Genomic DNA, 20,781 nt, shown 5'->3' with positions numbered 1-20,781 from the left:
TGTTTATTACTATATGTTTTGGGTCATACAATGTATAAAGATATAATTTTGGACATCAACAACTGAAAAAATGGTGGGACAGAGCTGCACAGAAGCAGTTTTGTATATTACTGAAATTAGGCTGGCATACAAACTAGAGCATAATAACTTTAAGATATCAAATGGAATCCCATGGTAACCACAAAGAAAATAGCTATAGAATATATACAAAAGGAAATGAGATAGGAATTTTAAAGTATCACTACAAAAAATCAACTGAGCACAAAATAAGACAGTAAAGCAGGAAATGAGTAACAAAAAAGCTATCAGACATATGGAGAATAAGAGAGATGAGAAACGTTCCTTCTTATCAGTAATTACTTCAAATACAAATGGATTAACTCTCCAATCAATGACAGAAATAGGCAGAATGGATGAAAGAAATGATCCAACTACTGCTGTCCACAGGAGATTCATTTTAGATCAAAAGACACAAATAGTTTGAACATGAAAAGATGGATAAAGATATTCCACACGAACAGTCACCAAAAGAGAGCAGAGGTGGCTATATTAATATCAGACACATAAAATTTAAATCAAAATGGATACAAGAAACAAAGAAGGGCATTATATATTAATAAAAGGTTCATTACGGCAAGAGATATAACAATTATAAACATCTACAAACCTAAAAGCAAACCATCAAGATATATGAAACAAAAACAGACAGCTCTACAACAATAAGAGGAGACTTTGATATTCCCTTTTCAATAATGGGCAAAACAACCAGACAGAAGACAACTATGGAAAGAGAGGACTTAACACAATAAACCAAAGAGCTCTAAGAAACATACAGAGGAATATACAACCACAACAGAATACACACTCTTCTCAAGAGCACTTGGGTCATGTTCCAGGGCAGACCATATTTTAGGCCACAAATTAAGTCTCAATAGATTTAAAAAGATAGATAACATACAAAGTATCTTCTCCAAGCACAACAGAATGAATAGAAGAAAAACTGGAAAACCTACAAATCTGTGGAATTTAAACAGTGCCCTCTTAACCAACAGATCAAAGAAGAAACTACAAGGAAAATCAGAGAATATTTAGACACAAATGAAAATGAAGACAATATAACCAAACCTAAGCGGATACTGCCGAAGCAGTGTTAAGGCAGAAATTTATAGCTATAAATTGTTATATTAAAAAACAAGAAAGGTCTCATGCCAACAACCTAACTTGACAACTTAAGGAATGAGAAGACAAAGGACAGACTAAACCCAAAGGTAGCAGAAGGAAATATTAAAGATTAGAGCAGAGATAAATAAGTAGAGAATAGAAAAATAGCAGAGATAAACAATAAAACCAGATGTTGATTCTTTGAAAAGACCAACAAAATTGACAAACCTCTGGCTAGATGGCCTAAGAAAAAAGAGGGAAGTATCAGATTACTAAAATCAGAAATGGAAGTGGGGACATTTACTACTGATTCTACGGAAATTAAAAAAAAAATTATAAGAGAGTACTATGAACAACTATACAACAACAAACTGCACAACCGACAAGAAATGGAAAAATTCTATTTCATGGAATTTGAAACACAAGCTATCAAGAAGGAACATGAACTCTATGAAGACTAAATCACAAAAAATAGAAAATCTGAATAAACCTGTAACTGGCAAGAAAGACAAATCAGTTAAAAAAAAAATCAAGAAGATGTTAAAAAAAAAAAAATCCCAACCAAAAAAGGCCCTGGAACTGATGGCTTCACTGCTGAATTCTATCAAACGTTTAAAGACGAAATAATACCAATCTTTCTCAAACTTCTCCAAAAACTGAAGAGGAGGGAACACTTTCTAATTCATTCTTGGAGGTCACCAAAACCCTGATACCAAAGCCAGACAAGGATACTGTAAGAACGAAAAACTACAGACCAATATCTCTTTTGAACACTGGTGCAAAAATACTCAACAAAATACTAGCAAACCAAATTCAGTAGCATATTGAAAGGCTTATGCATCATGACCAAGTTGGATTTATTCCTGGAATGCAAGGATGGCTCTACATATGAAAATCAAGCAATATAAAACATCACATTAAGAGAACGAAGAGAAAAACCCCAGATGATCATCTTGGTCGATGCAGAAAAAGCATCTGACAAAATTCAACATCCTTTCATGATACAAACAATCAATAGACTAGAAATAGAAGAAAAGTTCTCAACACAGTAAAAGCAATATACAAAAACCCACAGTGGGGAAGTAGCCACATAGCACAGGGTGATCAGCTCGGTGCTTTGTGACCGCCTGGAGGGGTGGGATAGGGAGGGTGGGAGGGAGGGAGACGCAAGAGGGAAGAGATACGGGAACATATGTATATGTATAATTGATTCACTTTGTTATAAAGCAGAAACTAACACACCATTGTAAAGTAATTATACCCCAATAAAGATGTTAAAAAAAAAAAACCCACAGTGAACATCATACACAACTGTGATAGACTAAAAGCTTTTTCTCTAAGATCAGGAACAAGACAAGGATGCCTACTTTCACTACTTCTATTCAACACAGTGCTGGAAGTTCTAGCCAGAGCAATTAGGCATGAAAAAGATATAAAAGGCATCCAAATTGGAAAGGAAGAAGTAAAATTATCTCTGTTCACAGATGATGTGATCATATATGTAGAAAACCCTAACAATTCCACAAAAAAACTGTTAATAAATCATAAATGAATTCAGCAAAGTAGCAGGATAAAAAGTCAACATGCAAAAAGTAAGTTGCATTTCTATACACTAAAAGAAAAATCTGAAAAGGAAATTAAAGCAATTCCATTTACAATAGCATCAAAAAGAATAAAAAACTTAGGAATTAACTAAGGATGTAAGAAACTTGTACAATGAAAACTATAAAACACTGCTGAAAGAAATTAAAGAAGAAATAAATGGAAACACATCCCTTATTCACAGATGTCAATACTACCCAAGACTATCCTGATTCAATGCAATCTATATCAAAATCTCAATGATACTTTTTGCAGAAATAGAAAAGCCTATTGTAACATTCATACGAAATCTCAAAGAAACCTGAGCAGCCGAAACAGTCTTGGAAAAAGAACAACAAAGTCAGAGGACTCACACTTCCTGATTTAAAAACTTAGTACAAAGCTACAGTAATCAAAACAGTGTAGTACTGGCATAAAGACAGACATAGAGAAAAACAGAACAGAATATAGAGCCTAGAAATAAACCCTCACATATATGGTCAAATGATTTTTTAAAAAAAATTTTCACTAATTTATTTATTTTTACCTAGACTTCACATGCAATTGATTTGATTGATTGACTCATTGAGGTATAATTGACATACATTATATTAGTTTCCGGTATACAATATAACATACATATGTGTATGTATTGCAAAATGACTACCACAATAAGTCTAGTGAAGACAGCTACTAAGATTTACTCTTTTAGCAACTTCCAAATACGCAGTATGGTATATCATTATCTATAGTTTCCATGCTGTACATTACATACGCAGGCCTTATTTATAATTGGAAGTCTGTACCTTTTCATTCCCTTCACCCATTTTGCCCATCACCAATCTGTTCTCTGTATCTATGAGCTTGGTTTTCTTTTTTTAAGATTCCACATATAAGTAAAATCATACAGTATTTGTCTTTCTCTGCCTTATTTCACTTAGCATAATGTCCTTCAGGTTCATTCACGTTGTCTGAAATGGCAGGATTTCCTTCTACTTTATGGCTGAATTATATTCCATTGTGTGTGTATGGGGGAGGGTGTGGGTAGGTGGGTGGGCATATTACATTTTACTTATCCATTCATCTGCCAATGGACACTGATGTTGTTTCCATATCTTGGCTATTGTAAACAATGCTGCTATGAACACGGGGGTGCAGATATCTTTTCGAGTTAGTATTTTTATTTTCTTCAGAGCAATACCAAGAAGTGGAATTGCTTGATAATATGGTAGTTTTATTTTTAATTTTTTGAGGAACCCCCATACTGTTTTCCATAGTGGCTGCACCACTTTACATTCCCACCAGCAGTGCACAAGGGTTCCCTTTTCTCCACCCTCTCACGGACACATGTTATCTCTTGTCTTTTTGATGATGGTCATCCTGACAGGTGTGAAGTGATAGCTTACTGTGGTTTTGATTTGCATTTCTCTGGTGATTAGTGATGTTGAGCATATTTTCATGTATCTGCTGTCCATCTGTATGTCTCTTTCAGAAAAATGTCTATTCAGATCCTCTGCCCATTTTTAAGAAATAATTGTTTGTTTTTCTGCTATTAAGTTGTATGAGTTCTTCATATATTTTGGATATTAACCCATTATCAGATATATGATTTGTAAATATTTTCTCCCATTCAGTAGGTTGCCTTTTCATTTGTTAACAGTTTCCTTTGCTGTGCAGAAGCTTTTCGGCTTGATGTAATCCCACTTGCTTAACTTTTGTTGCCTTTGCTTTTGATGTCAAACTCAAAAAATTGACAAGACCGATGTCTAGGAGTTTACCCCTATGTTTTCTTCTAGGACTTCTTTGGTTTCAGGTCTTACATTCAAGTCTTTAGTTCACTTTGAGTTCATTTTTATGTGTGGTGTAGAAAATTGGTCCAGTTTCATTCTTTTGCATGTGGCTGTCCAGTGTTCCAAGCACCATTTATTTAAAGACTGTCCTTGCCCCACCATATATTCTTGGCTCCTCTGTCATAAATTAGTTGACATATATGCATGGGTTAATTTTGGGGCTATTCTGTTTCATTGATCTACGTGTCTGCTTTTGTGCCAGTATAATAATACTGCTTGCATTACTGTAGCTTTGTAATGTCAGGGAGCATGATGTCTCCAGCTTTGATCTTTTTCAAGATGGCTTTGGCTATTGGGGGTCTTTTGTGGTTCCATACGTATTTTAGAATTGTTTGTTCTATTTCTGTGAAAAATGCCACTAGAATTTTGATAAGGATTGCAATGAATCTGTAGGTTGCTTTGGGTAGTATGGCTACTTTAACAATATTAATTATTCTAACCAAGAGTATGGAATATCCATTTATTTGTGTCTTCTTCAATTTATGTCATCAATATTTTATAGTTTTCAGTGTACAGGTCTTTCACCTCCTTGGTTAAATTTATTCCTAGGTATTTTATTCTTTTGATGCAGTTATAAATAAGATTGTTTCCTTAATTTCTCTTTCTGATATTTCATTATTAGTATACAGAAACACAACAGATTTCTCTGTATTAATTTTGTTATCCTGCACTTTACTGAATCATTTATTCTAACAGTTTTTGGTGGAGTTTTTAGTGTTTTCTATACATAGCATCATGTCATTTGCAAATAGTGACAATTTTACTTCTTCCTTTCCAGTTTGGATGCCTTTTATTTCTTTTTCTTGCCTAATTTCTCTGGTTAGGACTTCCAGTACTATATTAAATAAGAGTGGTGCAAGTGAGCATCCTTACCTTGTTCCTGATCTTAGAGAAAAGCTTCAGCTTTTCACTGTTGAGTATGATGTTAACTGTGGGTGATCAAATGATTTTTGATATGGGTGCCAAGACCATTCAACGGGGAAAGGACAGTCTTTTCAACAAATGGTGCTTGGAAAACTGGATATCCACATGCAAAAGAATTATGTTGGACTCTTACCTAATACCATAAACAAAATTAACACAAAATGGAGCAAAGATCTAAATATAAGATCTAAAAAATAAAACTTTTAGATGAAAATATGGGACAAAAGTTCACAACATTGGATTTGGAAATGTTTTCTTGGATATGACACTGAAGGCAAAGGCAAAAAAAATTAGACTTCACAGAAATCTTAAAATTTTGTACATCAAAAGACACTATCCATAGAGTAAAAAGGCAACCCAAAGAAAGGGAGAAAATATTTGCAAATCATATATCTGATAAGGGATTAATATTCATAATATACAGAGAACATCTAGAACTCAACAAGAAAACAATCAATTCAAAAACAGCAAAGGACTTGAATAAACATTTCTTCAAAGAATATATACAAATGGCCAATAATTCCATGAAAAGATGCTCAACATCATTAATCTTTAGGGAAATGCAAATCAAAATTACAATGTGATATCACCTCACATCCATTAGGAAGGCTACTATTAAAAACAAACAAACAAACCAACAGGGAGTTCCCTGGTGGCCTAATGGTTAGGATTCCAGGCTTTCACTGCAGTGGCCTGGGTTCAATCCCTGGTCAGGGAACCAAGAGCCCACAAGTCCTGCGGCGCGGCTCTTCCCCTGCCAAAAAAAGAGGACATTCAAAAGAAAAAAAAAAAAAACCAATGGAAAGTAAAATACAAGTGCTGGTAAGGATGTGGAGATATTGGAAACTTTGTGCACTGTTGGTGAGAAGGTAAAATGGAACAGCCACTGTGGAAAACAGTACAGCAATTCCCCAGAAAATTAAAAATATAATTACCACATGACCCAACAATTCAACTTCTGGATATACACTTAAAATTGCTGAAGGCAATGTCTCGAAGAGATATTTATACACCCATGTTCACTGCAGCATTATTCACAATAGCTAAAATGTGAAAGCAACTCAAGTGTCCATTGATAAACGAATGGATAAGCAAAATGTGGTAAATACATACAATGAAATATTAACTCAGCCTTAAAAAGGAATTCTGATATATACTTCAACATGGATGAACCCTGAAGACACTATGCTAAGTGAAAATAAGCCAAACACAAGAAGACATATACTGTATGATTCCACATAAACATGGTACCTAGAATAGTCAAAATCATAAAGACAGAAAGTAGAGTGGGAGTTGCTGCAGGCAGGGGTGGTTTCAGTTTTGTGAGATGAAATGACTTACAAAGATGAGTGGTGGTGAGAGCAGCACAGAATTCTGAACGTGTTTAACACCACTGAGTTGTACACTTGAACTGGGTAAATGGTAAATTTGTGGTATATGTATTTTACCACAATTAAAAATTGGAAAAAAAAAAGTAAATGGAGTAAGAGAACTAAATGAAAATTATGCAAACCCAGCAGTCAGGTGGATAATAGGTGAAGGGCTTCCTGAGGCCAGAGAACTTAACCGTGTCTTTTTTTTTTTTTTTTAACATCTTTATTGGAGTATAATTGCTTTACAATGGTGTATTACTGTCTGCTTTATAACAAAGTGCATCAGCTATACATACACATATATCCCCATATCTCCTCCCTTTTGCATCTCCCTTCCACCCTCCCTATCCCCTCTAGGTGGTCACAAAGCACCGAGCTTATCTCCCGGTGCTATGCAGCTGCTTCTCACTAGCCATCTATTTTACACTGGTAGTGTATATATGTCCATGCCACTCATCCCAGCTTACCCTTCCCCCTCCCCGTGTCCTCAAGTCCATTCTTTACATCTGTGTCTTTATTCCTGTCCTGCCCCTAGGTTCTTCAGAGCCTTTTTTTTTTTAGTTTCCATATATATGTGTTAGCGTATGGTATTTGTTTTTTTCTTTCTGACTTACTTCACTCTGTATGACAGACTCTAGGTCCACCCACCTCACTACAAATAACTCAATTTCATTTCTTTTCATGGCTGAGTAATATTCCATTGTATATGTGAACCACATCTTATTTATCCATTCATCTGTCGACGGACACTTAGGTTGCTTCCATGTCCTGGCTATTGCAAACAGAGTTTCAATGAACATTGTGGTACATGACTCTTTTTGAATTATGGTTTTCTCAGGCTTAACGGTATCTTGACAAGGACATTGCCTGAGCTGTGAGGGTCCTAATTCTGGTGACACACATAGTAGTTCCATCATTCTTTGATAGGAAAAAGCATCATTTCAGAGGCAATGAGCAGCGTGCTGGCAAGTTATAATGAGACCCATGTTAAACAAGTGAGAAACTCCAGTGCACAGAGTTTTATAATAGAATACTGGGATTTGAGAACCAGCAAGAAAAACATAGGCAGTTTTTAAATTAGAGGTTAGGGAAGCTCTGTTTACATAAAAAAATAGCTGGAACATCTGGAAATAATCAGTCAGCCTAGCTAACTATTGAAATGGTCACGCATTTTAGAGCTTGAACAAAATGCACATATATCGCTCTCTCTCTCCGTGTTTTGCTGCTAGGCCCCACTAGAGCCCTATACCCATAAGAATGAAAACTGACCATTGCTTTGTGGCTTGCTAACTACTATTACGCAGACTGTGTTTCTCACCTTCACTCCAGCTAGCATCCCAGTCGTGGACACACTAAAATCAAGATAGGCTAGTGTGTCTGGGTTGGAAGGTTTGTAGATCTGGGCAGGCCGCTTCTTTGGCAAATCATCTAGAGAGCAAAACAAAGCTGTTAGCATCTCTGACTTAATGGAAAAGCAGATAAGCAAACAAACATATCAGCGAGTTGGAGGACGAACCTGTGTCCAGTATCGGGGGCCAGGCCCTGACGTCTACAGCTGCAGCTGCCTCCCTGGACCGTAACAATTTACAGATCAGTTGTGTTGTCATCAAACAGGCGGAGCGGCTCACCTGAGGGTCAGAGAACAAGGAATGGAGAGGAGGAAGGTAAAGGACGGGGATGGATGCATGCTCACGTGCCAGCTGTGCACCACGTGGAGGCCATGAAGCTTGCAGCACAGGCTGGGCACCAGGAGCACAGCTGCCTCACAAGGGGCTGTGCTGGCCAATGGAGTTCCACATGACCAGGAATCTGACCACGGAGCACACAAGCAGACCTTGTGGGGACTGAGGTCCCTGGCAGTATCCCCAGTGTGATGGTCACACTCAGAAAGCAGCATCCAAACTACCTGCTCTCACTGTTAGCTCCGTCCCCCAGAAATGCACACATTTACACACACAGTACCATCTACCAGAGTGACAACCTTGAGGGTCCTCCAACACAACTACAAAGAAGTATTCATTTGTGATGTCCCTCATGGTTCCTCCTCCAAGGGAAAAACATATCCTAATCCTTTTAAACTTCCCCAGGCAAAAAAAAATTAAATCAAATCTATACTTTCAAAAAGGAACAGGATGCTTCTCAATCTTGAGAAAAGAACCTTTAAAAATGTATGACTTTCCCACTTGTTTTGGTCTGCTCCTTGGGCTTGGTAGGGAAGCTCCCAGTGTCCAGAGGGATGCCCTCTCTGGGCATCAATTCCCACGCATTGTGGCAAAGCTGCTCTCTAGCCCCTAATTCTACGCACAAGCTGCTATCTTCCTTCCAGAACGAGATGGCCAACTCCTAGAGGGAAGAGGCTGAGTCCCACTCCACCGCTGGGACCGCCGACTCCCATGCAATCCCATGCCTGCACCCAGCCCTTCCCCGGGAGCCCAGGCTCTGTGATCTGCAAGCCCAACACTCAGGCGCAGACACCCGCAGGCAGCGTTACCTCCACGATCATCTTCACGGTTGGCAGCGTGGTTGCGATGTTCTGTGGGTGTGGAGGACGGACGGTTATTGGCACACAGCCTGCATACAGGCAACCATAAAATGCTGCGATAAGGTCTATTCCTACATGGGGAGAAAAGCAAAAGTTCTCACTTGAAACAAAACAAGCTGTTTAATGGCCATCATCCCTGTCAGCAGAATCACCAGCTGGAAACAGTCAGACGGGTACAGCAGTAACTGAGACCTTGAATAGACCTGTCCTCCTCCCTGTGGGTCTGTTAAACTTCAGGGGTAACTCCCACCTGGCCTGTTCTTTTAGGCACAGGAAGCCAAAGCAGCCCAGAAGCTTGATTGCTCTCATTTCTCTAAGGAATTACTCAACTTTCTGATTATCAATTCAGTAGTCAAGGATTTAACTACTATTGATTAAATGAACTACCTCAGATAGCTAATAAAACAAATTTAGATACAAAAGTCGTTGTGAACTACCGCTTTATCTGCGTCCCTACTATTAGTGGTATAGCACGTAGCACAGTCCGCACAAGTGAGGCAGGAGAGACAGTGTCCATTTTTGGTGGTAACACACAAGGTCATCGAGCACCAACATGTGCAGTGAAGGGTCACTCGGGCAAGGGCTGGTCTTGCATGGCCCTGCTTCTTACCTGGTGGGTAGACCAGAGCGACGTGGTCCCCATCCTGCAGGTGCCCTCTCTCCATCAGCATCACGGCTATCTTCTCAGCCCGCTTGTGCAGCTGGACACACGTCAGCGAGTTCGCTATTGTGCCCTGAGTAGCACAGGAACAAGCAGGTAAGATTTTTTTTTAATATGACAGCTTTGAGGTGCAGTTCATATACCATACAACTCACTTATTTAAAATGTGCAGTTAAATGGATGTATCTGCAGAGTTGGGCAACCACCACCACAGTCAGCTTCAGAATGTTTCTGTCACCTCCTCAGAAGACACCCCCCCCCACTGTTAGCATTCACTCTCCTTTCCTCTCCACCTGGCTAAGAAGTACAACACCGAAGAGGCATCTAGATACGTTTGTATTAAAAAGAAATATTTAAAAAACAATGACTTGACTTGAAAAAACAGCTAAAATCACAAAAAAAATCAATCTAGTAATTCTGGGACTTAAGTGTAATTGTCATGGGCAATAAGAATTAGTCGTAAATCTGCAGGACTCACACTATGAAAAGTAAGACTAATTGAAACTGCTTTTAAGAAAGACCACATCGAAAGTCAGGGAGGTCAGAAAACAAACCAACCCCCAGAAAAGCAACAGTCAAAAAAAAAAGTCAAAAAACCCCCAAAAAACACAAAAGAAAAAAAGGGAATTGTCAAATTCATTTAATGTAGATTTTTAAATATGCAGGAGCAAATGTAAAACACACTTGGATTGAAAAGTACCATAAAAAAGCTTTGTAGGCGAAAATCAGTAGCAAAGTAGGTACTAAGAGATATCAAAATACATGATGTTTACTCTTTAAAGAAAAGCAAGAATGAACTGCAAATTATAAACATACAACTATCCAAAAAAAGTTTCTTTTGAGAATGCACTTTTCATTTGCACATATTCCCAGGTGAGAAGAGATCACTGTCTACAGCTATTTAAAAACTGCTTCTTTATTATCAATTCCTACTTTAAAGGGATGAACAGGGTGAAGGACCTTTCCTTAAGCAACAGGCAAACTGGCCAGGAGTGTCAGGTGAGGAAGACCCTGCAGCTGAAGAAACGATGGTGGACAATTGGGCCAGATGCTTTTATTTAGGTGGGGAGCTTCCAAGGAGGGTAAATGAGCTGGTGGGTGACACGGAAAAGACTGTCGCCTGAGCAGAAAGAAGTCAACAGGAAGGTGGTGTGAGCAGTTGGCTGTGTGGGAGGAGAAACGTGGACAGGAGAGACCAGAACCTTTGGGGCCGTTAAAGGACACTGGTGACCTGGTGACTTGAGGTGTGGGAAGAGACATTAGAATTCCCACCCAACTGGAACACGTGCACAAGGTGGGCAGGAACCGATGGGAGTGAAAACCATTTAAAAGGCATCAGGAGGTATATACCAGCAGCCGGTGTTTGCCTAAAACACTCAAGAGATCACTGACGGCCATATCTACCCTGGGAAGCAGCAGGCTCTCTCCATAACCGGGGCCCAGGGCCGCAGAAGCCCGGCAAAGGGAGGCTGCCCAGGCAGCTGCCAGCCAGGTTCTGGCCCCTTCCTGCTGAGCTGGCACTGGCCTCTCCCACAGTGGACAGGATTAGTTTACATTTCTCTGATTTGAACTTTCTCATCGTATATATTTTCCTTAATTACCTTCCTTCTAAGAAAGGTTAAAAAATAATAGAAAAAGATATATGAAATGGAAGAGCCAGAGAGCAGAATGTGGCAAAGCTGGGTAAACACAGAAAGATCCTCGAGACTGGCGTCTAGAAACCCAGCCCAAACCTGAGAACTTGGTGCCTTCTCCACTGGACTGTTCCTCTGAGCAGTTACTCCTGGGGAACACACCTGTCGCATGAACCAAAACACACACTCAAAAGGACCCAAAAGTCCTGTGAGCTCTTCTAAGTGAAGATGAGGCACCAGCCCCCAGCACAGCTAAGGTGAGGCCCATGCCAGGCCTCCTGACATGCGCACACCAGCTGTCCTGGAGGGAAACCAGCACTGTGCTCCTGGTTGTTGCTGGGGACCAGCTGTGCTGCTGGTGGGGTGGCAGTGTGCCACAGGGGAGTCCCACCACCACCCTGCTGTCCGCTGGTCGTTAGCCAGTCTTATCTTAAGCAGTAAGCATTCTCTGACTGAGCTGTTCAACTTCTGGGACTGATCTCCCCATTATCCAGAGAGCAGACACCGATCCCCTATCATAACCAGCTTTGTTGTCACACAACAAAGCCTATGAGATTTGAGAGGCACCAGTGACTCACAACCAGCAGCCATATGTTTTGACTCTGTTTATGAAATTTCCACCTACGGGTACTTTAAAATGGTGACATTTAATTGGCATTATGTCCTTTAGGAATCTCCGCGAATGTTTCACAATACCCTTTGCCCCCCTACGGGCTTTACCCCAGACGGGAGGAGGGCCCCTCTGGGCAGTCGGTTGCCAGCGAGCCCAGCCCAGCCTCTTTCCTCCACCCCAGCCTGCAGGCTCCACTGGCTTCACTGTGGCTCCCGGCAGGCTCCACGTTGAGGGAGCCAAATGGGATACAGGCCTCATCCAGCCCCGGACTGTGCATCACCACTGGTTATGGGGAGTCTCAATACCGCCTTTCACCTCGGGAGAAACACCACTGATTTTCAATCACACATTTCATTTTCCAAAGTGCTTGCTGTCATAAAAACATGAAATGCTGTTTATCCTCAGGTCAATGGTTACCTGGCATCCTCATCAACATTCATGGGAAAAGTTGGGTTTATACTGCCTAAGAAGAATGTTCTAGGAAAAAGCACCTCACAGGAAATTAAGGCTAACTTTTCCTAAAAGAAGCCTCGGCCGGTATCATGACAGAATGGCAATGCAGGGTAACCCACCACCCAATCCCTATTCTAAAGACCACAGATTTCAGTATCAATGACTGCAAATGTAGCACCATTTTAAAGTTTTACATTAAACTAAATAATGACAGGTAAAAAACATACTGAGGAATGAAGAACAAGCCAAACAGGATTCACATTTTTAAATTCTCAAAAAGTAAAAAAAAAAAAAAAAATGTTGGAAGAGTTGGCTGGTGTTTCTCTTAAAAAATATAACAGGGCTTCCCTGGTGGTGCAGTGGTTGAGAGTCCGCCTGCCGATGCAGGGGACATGGGTTCGTGCCCCGGTCCGGGAAGATCCCATATGCCGCGCAGCGGCTGGGCCCGTGAGCCATGGCCGCTGAACCTGCGCGTCCGGAGCCTGTGCTCCACAACGGGAGACGCCGCAACGGTGAGAGGCCCGTGTACCGGAAAAAAATAAAAAATAACAGATGCTCTTCTGTATGTAAGTAAGTTCTAAGAATGTAAGTCTTCCACGATTTGCAGTGAATCACATCCTCACTTCCTACTATAAACCTCTCATAACAACTCTGATCCTATCGACTGCATTGCCGTGGAGGAGGGCATATGAGTGAATACTGTGAAAAGACAGGAAGCCAACGGGTAACCGTTTTAAGGGAGCCACGACCAAGTTGGGGAATTCACAACCAACGGAAGGGGCTGTCCAGGACAGAGGAAGCCTGGAAGCGCATTGGGGCCCTATGCTGGAAGGACAGTGTTTGGGTATATTGAGTAAAACACATTATTAGAATGAATTTCACCTGTTTCTTTATACTTTTTTAAATATTGCTTTTAGAAAACATTAAATTGTGTGTGTGGCTTGCGCTGTATTTCTATTGGACAGTGCTGAACTAGAAGGTTGAGTGAGTGGAAATGACACTGTAACCACCATGGAAATGATGCTCTTGACCTTTGGTTCAGGTTGAACACTTGTCATAAGTGTGCACATGGGGTTGGAGAGGCTGGGAATGAACACAGATGCCTGGCTCTGATATGACCCTTCCAGCTGTTTGGATGTAGCTGCCTTCACATCAGCAGAGCCTCAGGAGATAAGGTCATGTCTGAATGGAGGCTGTTGTAGACCACGCTGTCCCTGCGCTGACCTGAAGTAAACTTTCTCATGGCCTTGACCTCCACAGCTCACTCCATCAGACCTTCTGTTGCTGCTGACGAAGCCCTTCTAGAATACAAGTCATTTCTGGTGAACACATTTCTCCTAATGATCCAATGTCTAGCCACAGAAAAGGACAGTGAACTCAGGGTCTGGAAATGGGGTTGATCTGCCCTGCACATTGCCAGTTCCCAAGCGAGATGCAGTTAGCATGGCTGTTTTCCTCCCACTGACAGGACTATAGTCTATGAACATGCCTGAATCATTTTTGAATCTTTGTGTTTGGGACAGCTAAGAAATTTCCTCTTACCCAGAGCTCTGGAGGGGTCAAGCTGCAGGGTAGGGAAAAGGGATGCCGACCCAACTCTCGCCCCCTTGCTGCCCACAGTTCACGGGGGATGGCAGGCCTATCCTGGGGACGTCCTGTCCTACCTCGTCACGTCAGCACCACGGCCCCACTCAGGGAGCTGAGTGAAGGGGCTCTGAGTAGGAGTCCTTCCCAGGGGCTGGGGGACAGGCTGCAGTGTGGCTCCAGCTCCAGCTGCCCCTCTGAAGGTGCTGTTGGAAACCTCTAGAGGCCACGAGAGACTCTGGAGAAAGAAGGGGAAGTCCCCAACAGTCTCCAGGAGACACGCCACGTGCACAGGACGAAGAAAGTCAGAAGAAGCAATTAGAGAGACAGGACAGCACCAACCGGCGACGGTGCCAGGAAAAGAGAGTCTTATCTGTGTTTACAGGCTGAGGAGGAGCCAGAGGAAAGAGACGGACGAGGGCAGCAGGGCAGGCACGTTTCAGATGCGACGCACGGCCTCCTGGTAACCACACGACCGTCGGGCTTGCCCTGCGTCTCACCACCATGCACCTGTGCACAAGAGCATTTATCCTGGGAAGAGGGTCCACTAGGCCCAAGCGTAGGCGCCAAAAGGCAAGGGTAGCAAGCGTTCCTCACAGAGGCTGGGGTGCGGGAGTGCTTTCTAAGACTCTTCCTGGGGTTGGTCTTGAACAGACACAGTGAACAAGAAAACTGCTGAGGTCAACTCAGCACGCAAGGCAATTCAAGACAAGCTGTGTCAGAGGAGGACCAGAGGTTACTTCTACCAACTAAATCACCGAAAACTTGTCTGTAGCTGGATATCCAAATTATAGGTTCAGGGAGTAACTTATATTGTTGGCATTTCTTTTCACTTGTCCTTAATCTACTGCTTTAAATGACAAGAGGTGCCTTCGCGCACTAAGATTTTGCCATTTTGCAACTCTGAAAAACTTCTTAAAGTTGCAAGTACCCATGCTTGTCAAGACGACCTACGTTAAATCTATTTTTCAGGCCTTATTTCCAAAGCAAACACAAAGTTAACAAACGTATTAAAGACTTCTGCATTTAACGTTTATTGTTAGTACTATTTCTTGCCTTACTCTTAAGTACTATTAGGGAACACTATCTGAGGAGTTTGCTTTTCTAATACGAGATGTAAATATGAACTTTAATTATAAAATAGAAATTATTTTCATTCCTAAGAATGAAAGCCTATAACTAAAACATGACTTCTTATTAAAAAAAAAAAGGAGTTGAGTAATAAAGACATAAATACCTCATAGATCTGCAATTGTTCTGTTGTAGACATTCATCACTCATTTTGAGGAGAAGGGAAATATTGCAAAACAATATTGCTAAAATACACACAAAAATATATGTGTACACGTACACACACACACACACACACACACACACACACACACACGCTCAAACCCTTATATTTCAAAGCAACCTTTCTTAGGTGAAAAGGTCTCAGTCAAAATAGCAACAAACAAACAAACAAACAAAAGGATTCAGGTAAGACTGAGGAGAAAGGTTTGAGTGGAGAAAATGATACAGAAGCATGAAATTGTGGACCACACAGGGAACGACCAGGGCACACGGGCGGGGCCTCACCCTACAGTTGAGCAGCGTGTACAGCACGTGATCAGGGGTGGTCTGCGCCCTCCACTGCAGGACCTCCGAGAGGAACAGGAACTGGAACAGAGCACAGCCATTAGGTCTAGACTGTCCTGGGGGGTTGGGCTGGCCTCAACATCCAAAAGTTTAGTCTATCTGGGTGCTTTTAAGGTGGCTTAAGACAGCGAGAGGATAATCCCATATAAATATAATTGACAGAATAAGCAGGTGCTCACAGTGCTTTCCTGACAGTGATTTGGAACTCACTGTGCTTGATTCAGACCCAGGATTCAGAGGGCTGGTGCCATGCCACCATGAGGGAAGTTTTCTGAAACCTGCCCAAGGATGGGAAGACTCTATTCCCCTTATAGACAGAGTAGCCGACACACAAAAATCCTGTCTCCTGGGGCTTCCAGAAGATGCAGCAGTGATTTCTGGGGGTTGCAATGACAGAATCAGAGCTACCCTGTTTCAAAAACGGGCTCTCTTAAATTTGTTGTGTTTACAATGGCCATCCCTGAAGTCATTCAATAGCTCTGCAGGTCACACAGGTGACACACACCCACTGACTCAGTCTCTAGTAACAAGGATGGCCCTGTTTAATGTCAGGACACAGCACTAGTGTCAGGATACAGGAAACACCCACATCTTCACCTTAATCCATTTTATGATGGAAATGTACTGTGAGGTGGGGAACATGGTGATCAAGTGCTTTCAGTGAACGTGTTACTACATGTTACCAAATTGGCAACATCTTAAATGGTTGATTTTGTCACATTTCCTGGGAGCCCATTTAGAGGGGGACCACCTTTTGGTGACTCATGAGCTTTCTCAAGGCTGAATGTTCTAATGGGGACTTGTAGCTACGCGTGACAAACTGTGTGTCTGATGTTTAAGTGGAGTGGGGCCCAAGGATTCCTCCTACAGCTCCCAAGGCTGCTTTAAGAATGTCTGGCTCCCAAACCTGGGTTTTGCATTGACGTTTTCTTGAATTCCAACAATCAAAGGACTGAAGCCTCACTGTAAGGTGGCTGTGAGGCAGTGTGAGTGTCAAATCAGGGCTGGAGGGAGAATCAGGAACAAGCGCTTAGGGGATGCTAGGACACGACAGGGATTGCAGACACTGGCCTCAGGCCTGCTAGTCATGGGACTGCATCACCTACCCATGCAGTCCTATAACACTGCACCCTCAGCAAACACGTTTTCCTTATAAAATTACACAGACATCTCTTGCAGGACCAAGAGGGCAGGTAGGAAGAAAGGTCATCAATGGTAGATACTGGGCTGCCAGAGAGGGCAAGTGGGAGTTGGTGACGCCTGTGATACAGCATCTGGGCAGGAGTGGAGAAGAGCCCAGGCGGATGTCTGACCCTCAGCTCTCACCTTCCGGGCCTGGTCATTGTCTTCTATCTGGCCCAGGTCTCTGCCGCTGGCCTGTGCGATCCTCTTCCCAGACACCAGGTTTCCCACCATCACAGAGGCAGGGCCGATCTCTGCAAAGAAGCAGCGGCACACACGTGAGGAAAACACGAGTGAAGTTCCTGAGAACATGACTTCTCACTTTGGGAAGAAGCTTACTCTGGGGAAATCCTTTCAAAGACATAGCTTTGAAAAATCTAATTAGAACAGGATTTCAAGTAAGTCACTACCATGAAAATGACAGCAAATATGAACAAGCCTCAAGTAAGGGTACAGAGAAATAATGCTTTCACCAAATTCCCATAAGTGTTCTTCCAGGCCGCTGCCTTTGTTCTCCAGTTAGGGAGATGCTGACATCTATTCATTTAGTATTTGTTAAAAAACAAACAAACAACAAACAGTTTTTTGAAGACAAAGTTATATAACCTCCAATATTTAACAAGAATAGATGAGATAACCAGGTACCATTAGAGAATCCTTTCCTTACAATTGCCAATCACACGAAGCTGCATTTTCTGTGCTGCCTGTAAGAGCGGTGTGGATCCTGGTACCTGCCATGTGCGCCCTGAGGAGGAAGGCGCCCAACCTGGCTCTCGGAGCCTGTTCACTGGGCCACGCGTCCCTGTCATGGGCTCCTAGATGTCTGACAGGTGTCTGAGCGCTGCAGCCCTGCAACGGTCATGCATCTGCCAACGATCCCTCATCATAAATGTCTGTCCTGAATTCTGCTGTCACAAACTGCGTCTCCAACACCTGGGCCCACTGGCCACCGGGTCGAGGCATCTGATGATGGACCAAGGTTAAAGGTGGGAGAAGGAGGTTGGGACAGTGAGTGAGGACACCCCGGGGAGCCGAGACACTCCTGTCGATTCCGTAAGAACACGGCGAGAGCCACGCTGTGGCAATCCCGGTGCTGCTGCTTGCACAGAGGGGCAAAGTCGGCGAGCCTGGTACCTGCTTTCCTCCTGCAGCATCAGCGTCCTCACCTGAATCTGGAGAGACCGCTCACCCCCATCTCATCAAGCTCACTTCTGGGGGTGGCCTGGGGATGGGCTGGTTCCTATATCTACCGCCAACTGTGCTGCGCCCAGTACCCACCAGCCACCTCTAGCTGTCTCGCCAGGAACTCTGCCCATGCTGCCACTCTTCATCGGTGGAGTGAAGAGTTGTCAGGGCTGGGCCTGTCTCTCCTACACTCTGGACCCACAGCCTTAGGCAGTTCCTGAACCCCTCTGTGGTACGATTTCCTCATTTCCTTGCAAAATGGAGATAAGAGGACGAAATCCATGAGGATGAAATGAGTTAATACATGTAACGTGTGGACAAGCAGCCTGCCTGTGCCAGGCACTGTTGGTTGTCGTCCTAATACCCCAGCCCGAGCTCATCCTGGCTGCCTCCGAGGTCTGTCTGCACATCAAGCCTGGAGGCCTGGGGACCCTCCATCACTACACTGGCAGAAGAGTTGATTCCTCACCACCATATTCTTGTAATGAATTCGTTTTCCTGTGTGCAGCCTTAAAGACTATGATCAATTAGCTGCTAGGAGGATCAAGTCAGATGGTAGATAATTACGTGTTCCCCAAATTGCAAAGCAGCACACAAATGTTTACCACCATGACAACATCACGAGTAGATCTGTACGATTCCTCACAGGCTTCCAGTTGCTGTGACTCATGAAACAGGTATGGAAGCCTTATTCTAATTTGTTCAACAGGAAGCCGTGACCCTGAGAGGTTCTCTGCCAAAGGCCACCCAGGAGGTCTGACAACTGCCAAGAAGGCTAGGCTCAGGCACCGCCAACCCCTCTCCAGCCAAGTGGTCTACAGCCCCTGCTGTCTGGACTCTGCTGCATTCTATCCCATGCTTGGTAGAAAGACATCGCTTAGCGGGAAGCTGACTTGCCTGGGAGTGTGTGATGGGAGACGGGAGGGGAGGGAGGCTGAGAACCGTGGTCAGCGTGGCCCCCACCCAGCTCCAGGGCCATCCCGGGCCTGCACGGCCCTCCAGATGTACCTGGTTGCTTCTGCCGAGGCTTGGGCAGGTTTGTGACGCACGTGTGGGGGCACATCAGGACATTGCAGGGGTGAAGTGAGCCCTCCAGGAAAAGCTGCTTCGTTTCTGACAAATGGATGCCACCGAGTGGGGTTTTGGGGAGGGTGTTTGCTGGAACCAATGCCAGACAATAAACCCCAACCTGATGTATACTGTCGATTGCCTGGAAGGTCGTGAGAGAGGGAACCGTGTTAAAATAGGTATCATGAACAGGCATGGAGCAAATACTCAGACTGTGCAAATCACAACACACAGAAGCAGGTGCAGCACCCGTGATGCTCCTGGCATGGAGACGCTGAGGTCAGAGGAGGGCAGGCTCGCCAAACTGAGCAGAATACAGTTTTCATAGCACTTGTGGGACACCACACACACAAGAGTTCGCACACTGGGAGAAAAGAAAGCACGCTCTCAAGGCCATAACCAAAAGGTCCTGCTGTGACCTCCACGAGCGAGTGGGAGGCCAGTTCTGCAAACCTCTGAACCCTAAGCCTGGTCTGTTTAGCACCTTCCCTAGAAGGCAACTGTAAGTTTCATGGCTGATGCAATCTCTGGTCAAAAGGAGGGATGATCCAAGAGCACAATGGTGCAGGGAAGCTCACGTGAGCCCAGGAGAGGGGCTCGGGGCAGGAGCGAGCTACCTGCAGCACCCTGCTCATCCACTGGAAGCTGTCCTCCTCCGTGGAGTCCGGCCTCTGCTCAGCCACGATCACGATCCTCTCGTCGTGCAGGACGGTCACCGAAAACACGGCTATTCTGTGGGGACAGACAGAAAATCGCGGTGATCACATGCTGGAGAGGCTCACGAAGGGATTGGCCCTGCCATAAAGCGCTTCGCAGCTGTTACGACTGCAGAGCTCAGGGGTTCCCAGTGCCAACTACCACCTTGACGGGAAATTGCAGCTTCCAACTCCCAGGTGCTCACCCAAGGAAGTGCGGCTTTGGGGGAGAAGCCTGGCAAAGCCGGAGGGCAGAACCACCACACTTCCTGTGGAGGTAGCCCGTGGCTTTGGGTGATGGGCCTCATGCCTCGGGACAGAGGAGTCAAGCGCAGGTATCAGAACTGCTGAAATTTACTGAGCCGTGCGACTTGCATCTTGCACCTGCGAAGCAATAGTCTCCCAATCAGCAGAAATTTGCCATTTGGGAGCTAATGGTTTTCTGCTAGCTGCGTCTGCCTCTCATGGGAAGCACAAAATGTGGCGAATGGCCCTCCAGGGTGCCCTGTGCACGAAGGTGGCTCGGCTACCCCCAACCCCAAGCTCTGCTTCCTCCTGCTCCCACTAGCTGGGCAACTCAGGGTGAGATCCAAAGCAGCTGACTTCCTCCAAATCGGCAAAACCTCAGGAGCCGTGG

At 43.7% G+C, this 20,781-nt stretch overlaps 1 protein-coding gene across 4 annotated transcripts in view; it reads right to left on the bottom strand.

The window, feature by feature from the left end:
- DIP2C (disco interacting protein 2 homolog C) overlaps positions 1-20,781 on the bottom strand; it is a 359,853-nt gene that overhangs the window by 51,444 nt on the left and 287,628 nt on the right. For all 4 annotated transcript variants that reach the window (XM_060005263.1, XM_060005260.1, XM_060005261.1 and 1 more), the window contains 8 exons: positions 20,067-20,181; positions 19,390-19,591; positions 17,341-17,450; positions 15,955-16,035; positions 10,042-10,165; positions 9,381-9,502; positions 8,406-8,517; positions 8,208-8,317 (listed from right to left, as the gene is read on the bottom strand). In XM_060005263.1, coding sequence (XP_059861246.1) covers positions 8,208-8,317; positions 8,406-8,517; positions 9,381-9,502; positions 10,042-10,165; positions 15,955-16,035; positions 17,341-17,450; positions 19,390-19,591; positions 20,067-20,181 — 976 coding nt within the window. The remainder of the gene's footprint in view (positions 1-8,207; positions 8,318-8,405; positions 8,518-9,380; positions 9,503-10,041; positions 10,166-15,954; positions 16,036-17,340; positions 17,451-19,389; positions 19,592-20,066; positions 20,182-20,781) is intronic.

The sequence above is a fragment of the Delphinus delphis genome, chromosome 2, assembly GCF_949987515.2.
Source record: "Delphinus delphis chromosome 2, mDelDel1.2, whole genome shotgun sequence".
In the NCBI taxonomy this organism is placed as follows: Eukaryota; Metazoa; Chordata; class Mammalia; order Artiodactyla; family Delphinidae; genus Delphinus; species Delphinus delphis.
This window is presented reverse-complemented; position numbering and strand designations above follow the sequence as displayed.